The following is a 12,125-nucleotide window of genomic DNA, read 5'->3' on the forward strand; positions in this document are numbered from 1 at the left end:
TTTTTCACCAATGGAAAAGAGCGAAAGGGCGTCGTCCATTTTATATACAGTCTATGATATGTATATATATATATATATAAAATGTACAGTGGATATAAAGTCTACACACCCCTGTGAAAATGCCAGGTTTTTGTGATGTAAAAGAATGAGACAAAGATAAATCATGTCAGAATGTTTGTCACTTTTACTGTGACCTACAATGTGAACAATTCAATTGAAAAACCAACTAAAATCATTGAGGGGGAACATTTTTAAATAAAAAACAATAACCTGTTTGCAAAAGAGTGCACACTCTTATCACTGGGGATGTGGCTGTGTATAGAATTAACCAATCACATTCAAACTCATGTTTAATAAAAATCATTACACACCTGCAATCATTTAAAGTGAATATGATTAATCACAAATAAAGTTCAGCTGTTCTAAAAGGATTTTCCTGACATTTTCTTAGTTGCATCTCAGAGCAAAAGCCATGGTCCACATAGAGCTTCCAAAGCGTCAGAGGGATCTAATTGTTGAAAGATATAGGTCAGGAGAGATATACCATAGAACACAGTGAAGTCCGTCATCATCATCAAGAGGAGAAAATATGGCCATATTTTTCTGAAATACGGTGTTACTTTTACGTCAGATGTAATGGGACACACACCTTCCAAAAGGTTCAAATTTTGTCTTGTCAGTCCACAGAGTATTTTCCCAAAAGTCTTGGGGATCATCAAGATGTGTTCTGGCAAAAATGAGACAAGCCTAAATGTTCTTTTAGCTCATCAGTGGTTTTCGTCTTGGAACTCTGCCATGCAGGTCATTTTTGCCCAGTCTGTTTCTTATGGTTGAGTCATGAACACTGACCTTAACTGAGGCGAGTGAGGCCTGCAGCTCTTTGGATGTTGTTGTGGGGTCCTTTGTGACCTCTTTGATGAGTCGTCGCTGCACTCTTGGGGTAATTTTGGTCGGCTGGCCACTCCTGGGAAGGTTCACCACTGTTCCATGTTTTCGCCATTTGTGGATAATGGCTCTCACTGTGGGTCGCTGAAGTTCCAAAGCTTTAGAAATGGCTTTAAAGCCTTTTCCAAAGTGATAGATCTCTATTACTTTCTTTCTCATTTGTTCCTGAATTTCTTTGTATCTTGGCATGATGTTTAGCTTTTGAGGATCTTTTGGTCTACTTCACTTTGTCAGGCAGGTCCAATTTCAGTGATTTCTTGATTGAGGACAGGTGTGGCAGTAATCAGGCCTGGGAGTGGCTAGAGAAATTGAACTCAGGTGTGATAAACCACAGTTATGTTTTAACAGGGGCGGCAAACACTTTTTCACACAGGGCCATGTAGGTTTGGATTTTGTTTTCCCTTAATAATAACAACCTTCATTTCAAAACTGCATTTTGTGTTTACTTGTGTTATCTTTGACTAATATTTAAATTTGTTTGATGATCTGAAACATTTAAGTGTGACAAACATGCAGAAAAATAAGAAATCTGGAAGGGAGCAAACACTTTCACACCACTGTATATACAGTCCCTGACAAAAGTCTTGTCGCTTATCTATTTTGTAGAAACACCTGCTATTAACCTGACTTTTAATGAATCAATTGGTGTTAGAAATAGCTCATATGAAAAGCTTAAACCCTCCCAAATGATCTTTAATGCACTGAAATAAATTAGTTTCACTGAAAAAAGATTTATCATTTAATCAAGACAGAAAGGTCAAATTTTGGCAAGACAAAAGTTTTGTCACCTATACAGAAATTGAACAAATTTACTGCAAATACAAAAATATGTCAGCAAATTAAGTAGTGGTCCTGTGAGATCCAAATGTAATATCTTGTATGACTTCCATGAGCTTGAAGGACTGCATCCATGCGGTTTGGCAAGGATTCATACAATTTATTGATGAAGTAATCAGGAATAGCAAAGAAAGCAGTCTTGCATGCCTCCCAGAGTTCATCAATATTCTTTGGTTTCGTCTTCCATGCTTCCTCTTATATCCAACCCCACATATGCTCAATGATGTTCATGTCTGGTGACTGGGATGGCCAATCCTGGAGCATCTTGATCTTCTTCGCCTTGAGGAACTTTGATGTGGAGATGGAAGTATGCGATGGAGCACCATCCTGCTGCAGAATTTATGGTTGGGAATATAAGAAGTAGCTAAGATTTCTTGGTATTTTAGACTATTGATGTTGCCTTCCACCCTGCAGATCTCTCGCACACCCCCATACTGGATGTAACCCCAGATCATGATTATTCTGCCACCGAAACTTCACTGTTTTCTGGGTGAATCTCGGATCCATGCAGGCTCCAGTAGGTCTCCAGCAATATTTGCGGCGACTGTGGTGTAATTCAACAGAAGATTCATCTGAAAAATCCACCTTCTTCCACTTTTCCGACATCCATCCTTTTAGCAGGCTGTGGGCCTTGGCAAATGCCACACGGTTTTTCAATTGTCTTTTGTTTAGTGCTGGCTTCTGGGCACTGATTCGACCATGGAGGCCATTTCGAGACAGAATCCGACAAACTGTTCTGGTTGACACAGGGACTTCAGGTGACCAGGTCTCGTGGAGCTCTGCTGCAGTGGAAAAGGGGCTGGCCTTGGATTTTCGAGCCAACAAACGGTCCTCTCGAGCAGTTGTCTTGCGGGGTCTGCCTGACCTGGGCTTGTCAAAAACATCTCCAGTGTCTTCAAATGTTTTTTTTATCCTCTGTACTTGACGCTGAGACACATTGAAGGTGTCTGCCACATCAGCAGTGGATCTGATCTTCAGCCTCTTGATAATCAAAACTTTGGTCTCAGGGTGAATCTTAGGCATGTTTGCAGAGGTCTAGTTGCAGTTGATGTGAAGGTCTAGTTTACTGGGGTTGTTTTTATACACACCTGAGACCTAATTGATCCATTATTAGTCACAGGTGAAGGTCATATGACAAGGCGACAACACTTATGTCTTTGCAAAAATTGACTCAATGGGCTTTACCAAGCTGTGAATATTAGAATACTTTTTGACAGTTTCGTTTTGCACTGAAACATTATTACAAAAGCTGTTGTGATTAAAATGAGCCATTTCTTGTAAAGACATCTTGATTAGAAATATATTTCAGCAGCACTTCAGGTCAATTTGTACACAAGCGACAAGACTTTTGTCAGGGACTGTATATACTCTTTTCCTTTTAATTAAAGTTGTATATAACTACTCTTACATTGATTTAATCTTTTTGGTATCAACTCTAAAGAGAAGAGCTGATACCAAAGAGATGAGAATATCCCATCAGTATTTCTCATTGATGGTCTCTAGATAGACAAAAAGGTCCTTGGGATTCTGAATAATTTCTTTGATGGTCTCTAGGTAGACAGAATTTAGCTAAGTCCTCGGGATTTGTTAAATAGGCATCTGCCATTCAACTCAATTTGGAACAGCATTTTGGAATGACAGTAGAATCAACTAATCACAATTAGATTTTTTGTTTTAAGACACGCTTGGACTTCTAGAAGGCTTGGGAAGTCACTCATTAGGTGAGAGGGGTTAGTTAGCATATGATTTGTTTGCGCACATTATATGAGCTTAATTTTTTAACATCTATCTTTTAGAAAATTCACTTTAACAAGAGATTACGTATCAGTAATGTTTGCATGTCACTTGCTGTTAGCTTTCTATGAAAATAATAGTATGTGGCCATGCGAGACTGACGGTGTTGCATGCTAATTTATATTTTGAACTTGATAAATATGTCTGCAATGGGATGTAAAAGTAGTACATTTCTATTTGGGAATATTTTTGTATTGTTATGATTGGGGCTTACTGACTAATTATTCTGCTGAAAACGATTGAATGCTCATTCCATATTTAAGGACATATATTAAGAGCAGCACACAGAAAAAAAAACCTTTAACAATACAGAATAAAATGTGTTTTTCCTGAAGAATGTGTGTATTTGAAGTGGTTGTACCAGAACATGGATCGTCCCATCAGTGACACCACCAGGGCTATGATGTACACAGTCAGTCCAGTGATAATCCAGCTGATGATGAGCAGTAACGTGGCAAGGACCAGCTTCACCAAGTAACAGCAAGCTAATAGAGAAACAGGGATTTAAGCCACTAGTCAGGGTTGGGGTCAGTTGTCATTCAATTTAAGGAAGCAAGCAAAATAAAAATTGCCATCAACATTAACATCATAAAATGCCCCTGGGCACAATCAGTTTTAAAATGGATTGCCATTTTATGGATTTTCTCTGCATTTTGAAAACACATGAAACCAGATATCCCTTCTATCTGGAGACATTATACCTAAATCTATGTAAGAAAGTAAATGTGTCTGCAGATATTATCTAAGCCTATCTCCAACTTTTTGGACTTTGATTCTGAGATTGAGCTTTCTGTTTTTCTGAGAAGTGTTGCATATGTATATGACAGCTAGATTACTGACTTCTAATTATTGATGTACTTACAGTAGTTGACTTGTTTGGTTGATGGACTGATTTTTTAAAAATAGGTGGTTGTTTGATGATGGGCGTTAGGGTTCCGGAATGTTAAATTCCCAGGCAGTAAATAAGTGTTGTGTCAGTGGTAAGATGTTTGGTGTTCAGCAAAAGAGCGCCAGGGGTCCAGCAAGTCTATTCTGACAAATGGTACAACATGCTTTACAATGTGCGTGTAACGTGGTGTTTTTCCACGTGGAAACATGCTTTTTGTGTAAGATATAAAGAAGGGGTTAGGGACTTACGATTTGGAGAGTTTCAGCCCATTTTTCATTTTAACAAGAGATGGGCCTTAAGATCATATCTGCCCTGTAGTAATGGTCCCTTAATAACCACTATTACAAACTGTAGTATAGGCAGGTTGAAAATCATCCCGTGTTTCAGGGTTTGTAGTCCAACACAGCACTACAGTAAACAAACATTGCATGAGCAATGCTATTATTTTGAAGGAACAGTCATGCCTGGGACAACCACACATTACGCATTGGTGGATTGTGTTATAAATAAAAACAAGGATTTTGGTACGTGTATGTATGAAAAAAAAAAAAAATGGCTGTTTTAAGTCAGCATTAACTTTTAAGTTGCAGTATATGGCAAAATGTAAAAAAGTTACCCGCAAGGTAGCGTATAAATTTGCATGAACAACGGCGAATCGTTGACAGGTCACGATATGTTATTTCAGGTAATTAAAACATTCGTAAAAGGCTTCTTTTGAAATTGTACAATGGGGATCAACGCAAGATTGTTTTCCACACATTGGTAATAATGTTTAATAATAGGCAACGTAGGTTAAAAAAAACCTGTAGTGTTTGCGATTACCAGTTTGTGTTAGTGTGGGCGTATGCTGTCACTTCTGGGCATTCTCGTAATGACCAACTCGTGAAATCTGATTTTTGATTGCTGTATTAAGGTCTTGTATTTGTTAAATGTTGAACAGATTAATGGCAATATGGTGACAATAGCTAGCGTTTATATGTAAGCAGATTAGTTTATCGTTAATATATACAATTATATGACGTGATGTCACGGCTGAGCCACGAGGCGTTTCTACCAGACAGGAAGTATCAATATATTTGGTTGTCAAACGTCAACAATCAACATAACTAAATAGTTAAGTTTTATCCAAAATTGTAATCATTGCAGCCTGTATAGTTCTAACACAATTTTAATCTAGCGTGAAGAACAATGACATGTAACCAGTGACAAAGAGGCGTGACTTGCTGGAGGCGCCCCGGCTGCGATGTAAAGACAGTATTTAACCCCGCAGCATCCACAGAAGTCAGCTGCTGTTTCAAGCGCAGAGTATATCATTTCTGTTGTAAGTACAACTTATTTTATTTGAAGTAATTGATTTGAATTGTGTTGCAATTACAAACGCTAACAAACAAGACATTTGAACTTTTTAAGAATGTGTAAATACATTTTATGATTGCGCAATACATGCATTTTTAGCTGTCCTTCATATTGCCTGTTTAAATCTCCAATTTAGGTTGTGTGGAATTAAACACCAGCCGTGTTTGGTAAACACATTTTTGAGCCTTGATATCTTGGTAAGTAGACTTTTGACATTATTGATAATCAGCTTTAATTACCTGTATACGCTTTGTGTTTAGACCAAGTGACCAGCATCTATGTCAGTTAGACTAGGCGGTTGTGATCTTACACAACCTGAGCAGATACTTTTTGTGTAAGTTTAATTATTTACAGACATTTTTAGTCTTGTTCTAAAGTGTTATTAACAATTACGACAACATGCTACAGCTGAACCTTGGTACAACATTCTTTATTCCAACAGATTGAGGACAGCCGGGTGATGATACGACTACATTACCATAATGGATTCAGTTACGGCACCCTACCTTATGGCTGCACAGCGTGAAGGAATTTTTGTTTCATTGTTTTCTTTCATGCTTGAAAGCTGAAGGTAATACCGTCAACTCATCAAAATTGTTTGAGTTAAATTATTTTAACCTGAAAAGTGGATCGTTATTTACATGTTAAGCTAGAAAAATGGCAAAAGATAATGCTAACAACAGACCAGACACGGAACAGCCAACAACCTCTACACATAATCAATCGATCACACCCCAAAATACAAATAAACCAACCATTACTTTGTTGCACAGCGATGCACACAATAATCCTCAGATACAAGGCTTGGTAACCGAGCTTAGTAGCCCCCATTTTCCACACGATTTAGTTGACTCTCCCTCAAGCTCTCTGATTCAAACTCAGTGCAGTGATGGCAATGTTAAAGTTATAAAACGTAATGCGTTTGACAATGTTGAATTATGACAGTTGATACATTTACAAAATACTGGTGAAGTTGGTGGTTTTGCTACATTCTATGCAAGTATTATGGCAGGTTTGGATACTTTGATTGTTAGAGCTTCAGACTTTGTACATGGGCCTGGGTCTGCAGATTGAGATGATTGGTGAATCTCTGATAGACCCCGTACATGTGACCATGAGAGTGGATGAATATAATGAACGCACGTTTGGTAATTTACTTTAAAGTGTTATGCAGAGTAATGTTGAGATTATGATTGATGAATCACTAGAGCTGGTGGTACAAATTTGTATGTAGAAGGCATTTATATGTAGTTGTGAATAATGATTCTACATGTTTTTCGGTTTGTTTGATGGGAATGTTGAACCCGCAGTACACAGTGGTCGTGAGTTACATACGGGCACTGGTTTAGCGTTAGATGATTGTGTGGCATTCACAGATATTGTTCGGTTTGAAGAAATGACAGGGTGTAAAATTGTTGTCTTTCACCGAACACGGGATGGTCACTTTACCAAGTTTCAAAACAACGAGGACACCCACCCTAGAACCGTCTTTATGTACTTACACAATAACCATTTCTATGGCATCATGAATCTGAAGGGTTTTCTGGGTGTGTCTTATGTCTGTGACTGGTGCTATACCAGTTTCAACACCCGTGGTGATCATGGTTGTAAACATAGCTGTAGTGTCTGTCTTCATGAAGATTGTCATACCCAACCCCATAACACAAAACAGTGCCCTGACTGGAAACGGATATGTTATTCAGATTTTTGTTATGGCCAGCATAAACACTTGAAACACCACAAAAGTGTGGATCGTTGGGTTAGCAGGTGTGACCAGAAGAAATACTGTGTCGATTGCGGCCGTTATTACAATGTTAGTATTACCAACTATAAAGCGCACAGGTGCACGGCTAACATGTGTCCCAATTGTAACATGGATCTGGCGGTTGAAATGAATCATTGGTGTTTTATAAAACCCTCCAAGCCCGAGGACCCCAGTGAGCGCTACATATTTTATGATTGAGACAATTGCCAATCCGGTGAATGGTGTACACACTGCACATTTTGTGTGCGCAATAAGCTTTGATAATGAGACGTGGGGTTCAGCTGGAGATGGTTGTGTCGCTGCTTTTTTCCAAAAGTTTAGGCAACCGAAATATGATGACTACACATTTATAGCACACAACTCTAAAGGTTTCGATAGTTACATCTTGATGTAGTACCTTGCTAACAATGGCATAGGCACAACACTTATTGCTAATGGTAGCAAGCTCATGATCTTTACAGACAGCACATTCAATCAGAGATACATTGATAGTCATTGCTTCCTACCGATGAAGCTGTCGGCCTTGCCACGTGCTATGGGTTTTAAGGATTTGAAAAAAGGCTACTTTCTTTACAAGTTTAACATCAAGGAGAATGAGAACTATGTTGGCCCCCATCCGGAACCGCATTACTACAGTGTGAATACCATGATGGCAAAAAAAAAAAAGATTAGTTTTTGCAATGGTATGCAACTGTTTCCACAGATGCCTTTGTCATGTCGGATGAAATAAAGGCTTACTTTATGATGTGGTCATCTTGAGAGAGGGCCTACAGACTAGGGGTGGAGCCGAACCCGAATACGGTATTCGGAAAGGCACAAATAACATGGTTTTTACAAATACTTATTTCAGACAAATACTTTAAAAAATATATTTGAATTCGGGAACAAGAAAACCGTTATATCAAAAAGCTGCGTTTTCTCATGAGACTGCAGTACATGCCCGGATGAGTGAGTGAGTGACGTTCAGTCAGGGGAGGGGAAGAAATAAAAGCGGTAACTGACACAGGCTGCTCCACACATCTCCATTCTCCACACAGCAACAGGGAGCGCTCAGCTGAGCGAAAAAACTTAACTGCGTCACAATTTTGTTTAATAGATTTTTGTACCTTAACTGGGTTCCAATGGCAATTTATAACTTTCAGGAAGCGGAGTTTGATCGGGATATAATTTCATTACGCTGCAATCGGGTGAACCAGCCCTAACGCCAAAAAAAAAAAAGCCTATTTTGAATTTTACTCTAATACAATTACAAATACTTTTTACCCCTTAACAAATAAAAATACAGATACAAATACAGGCTGCTTTGCACACCCCTACTACAGACCCATTCCGGTCAATTACAATTGCTTCGGCTTGCATGAAAATCTTTTGCAACAGATTCCTCACCAACAACACCATTGCATTGGTCCTCTCAGACAACTACAACCATTGTCAAACATTCCTTGAATATCTGGCCTCTGATGAGAATATATCAATACAGCACGCCCTGAACAGGGGTGAAGTGAAAATCGGTGATTACTATGTTGATGGATATGCTGAACGCGATGGGTTGAGCACGGTCTATGAATTTCTATGCTGTTTCTGGCACGGTCACCCCAAGTGTCAATGTTCAGCAAGCATCAATCCAGTGACAAAGATTCAGTACGGGTTGATGCACCAGCAATGGCTGACAAAGCTAGAGGCTTTAAAAGAACAACACAGCGTACATGTTCAATACATATGGGAGTGTGAGTGGAATCAGCTTAACACATCCGCAGATGTCAAAGCTTTCTTGAAGACCTTTGATGCTCCAGAGCGCCTTGACCCTCGGGATGCTCTTTTGGTGGCCGTACTAATGCAATTCATCTGAAGTTTACGGCTCGAGAAGGGGAGACTATTCAGTATAACGATGTCTGTAGTCTTTACCCATTCTGCAACAAGACAAAGACTTATCCGATTGGGCATCCAGACCTAATCTTTACAGATTTCAAACCGCTAGACACCTACTTTGGTATTGTTAAGGCTATTGTGTGTCCACCGAAAGGGCTTTATCACCCCGTTTTACCACACAGGGTCGGCGGTAAGCTGTTCTTTCCCTTGTTTAGATTATGTGCAGAATTTGAAAACCAGGTAACTGATTGTTCACATACTGATTCAGAAAGATCTTTAACCCGTACCTGGGTTTCTATTGGGCTGGTTAAGCCTGTCGAGAAATATTTTCACAATGCGATAACCTGTCTGGGATTTCAACAGGACATCAGATGATCTTTTTACAGATTACATGAGAACATTCCTGAAGCAATAACAGGAAGCTAGCAACTTCCCGCCATCTGTGGTTGACGATGAGGCTAAATACCAGTATATCTGTGAATATCATGAAAAGGAGGGTGTGCACCTTGACAAGGAAAACATTGTTGTGAACAGTGCTAGGCGATCTTTGGCTAAATTGGCAATGAATCATTTTTGGGGTAAGATGGGTGAGCGGACTAAACTTATGAACACAATGCTAATTACAGATCCGGAGGAGTTTAGCCACTAACTTTTTTCCAGTGAAATAGAAGTTGGTTATTTCTCTTTCATCTCAGACACTGTTGCGATGGTACAGTGGCATTACACAAAACAGACACCAATCAAACCGCGTAACAGCAAAAATTTTATTGCCGCGTTCACAACCAGTTATGCCACTCGAGTGGTATTCACTATTGGAGAAGTTTGATAGACGTGTACTCTACACAGACACTGATTCAGTGATCTTTGTCACACGCCATGGGGATTGGGTTCCCCCAGTGGGCCCATTCTTGAGTGACTTGACTGATGAGTTACCGGATGGTGACAGCATTGCATATATTTGTTAGTGGCAGGCCAAAGACATACGGTTACAAAACCGTTAAAGGTCTGACCTGTCACAAAGCAAAAGGCATTACGCTCAACAGCTACAACACAACCATTGTTAACTTGGAGACGCTAACACGACTGTTTGATAACTTTGTACAGGGCGAGGGTGGTGATGATGATCACATCCTTGCTAATGCAGACACAATTGCTAGAGATAAAAGAACATTCACATTGAAAAACTGAGTAGTGTCTAAGCGTTTCAGAATTATCTACAACAAGAGTGTACTACTCCTTGATTACAGCACAAGGCCTTACGGGTACTAAACCACATTCTAGGATGGATAGCGGTTTTGACCCGCGACTTCCAAAAACGTTCAGCTGTTTCATTAGTGGCCCCAGTAATTTGGGTAAAATATATTTTGTGAAGATCTTGTTGGATAATGCTGACGTTGTTTTCTCCAAAGAAATTCAAAATATCGTCTTGGTTTGTTCATGTTGGCAACCGTTGTATGACGAAATGTTGAAGGTGAAGGAGATTACTTTTATAGAAGGTCTTCCAACATCGCTGTGTGATGACAATCTGCTACGGATTCAGAAAAACAACCTTTTAATTATTGACGATTTAATGAAAAGTGCATCAGAGAGTTTGGAGATGGAGAGAGTTTTCACACAATATTCACACCACCGTAACCTGAGTGCATTTACCTTGTCCAAAACATGTTTGTTAAAGGCAAATCTAGTAAAACTATTAACTTCAACACAAACTACCTCATGTTGTTTAAAAAAACCTGCGACAATCAACAGATTAGCCTTTTAGGCAGACAGATATACCCCGGTCTTTCTCGATTCTTCATGGAGAGTATTAAAGATGCAACATATCCGCCTTTTGGTTATTTACTTATTGACTTTAAAGCTACAACACCAGAAGACTACCGCCTGAGAACGGGGTTATTTTCAGGGGATTGGCCTGTCGTGTACGTTCCTAAGAAAGTTTGATCATGTCTAAATGCATTTGTAGAAATCTGGTTAAAAGTGTGACCGCAACCAATAAAATTGCTGACGACAGAAGGCCGTTGGGGTGTTTTTTTTTTTAGAGACCATGGCATGTTGCAACATGCCTTTTACAACTATTCCAAAAATGCGCTTGTAAGACATAAAATCAATTTGTATAAACAAACATCTGGCGACACAATGGATGATTTAGCCACACCCCCAGCAACTGGTTTTCAACCAACCAAAGCTTTCTTTGAAACCCCTACCACGGACCCCACAAAATGGCTTCCATTTTAATGTGTTTTTATTTTATGCTTTTTTTTATCATTTGTGATTCATTGTCAAAGTGTATGTTTTACCTTGAATAAATGTTGTATGAAAAATACTATGTAAACATTGATGTGGTTTTACAAATGGAAATAATAAAGTTGACATACACATGATTTGCTTTTCTATGTCTTCAACAACCATGGCACAAATTTAACGATTCACAAGATTGAGCATGTTGTATGCAATTAAACATTTGCTTATCACGCTTACTCTGGTACATCTTAGCTACAAACTTTGAGACTAGGTCATCATTTTCGCATGAATCAACATAAAAAGACATAGCATCTTTATAACTAGGACATTTTGTCATTTGATAGAGAAAGAACACACAATGTTGTCCACACGTGGTTGAAACCATGTCCTGTACTTGTTTTGAACTGTATTCCACATTCTCACAGGTTT

At 39.0% G+C, this 12,125-nt stretch overlaps 1 protein-coding gene across 4 annotated transcripts in view; it reads right to left on the minus strand.

Moving 5' to 3' along the window:
- Positions 1-12,125, minus strand: part of LOC105007905 (endoplasmic reticulum metallopeptidase 1) — a 194,510-nt gene that overhangs the window by 53,582 nt on the left and 128,803 nt on the right. For all 4 annotated transcript variants that reach the window (XM_020053476.3, XM_020053477.3, XM_020053479.3 and 1 more), the window contains one exon: positions 3,938-4,061. In XM_020053476.3, the coding sequence (XP_019909035.1) occupies positions 3,938-4,061 (124 nt within the window). The remainder of the gene's footprint in view (positions 1-3,937; positions 4,062-12,125) is intronic.

This window comes from Esox lucius, chromosome 14 (assembly GCF_011004845.1).
Source record: "Esox lucius isolate fEsoLuc1 chromosome 14, fEsoLuc1.pri, whole genome shotgun sequence".
Classification (NCBI taxonomy): Eukaryota; Metazoa; Chordata; class Actinopteri; order Esociformes; family Esocidae; genus Esox; species Esox lucius.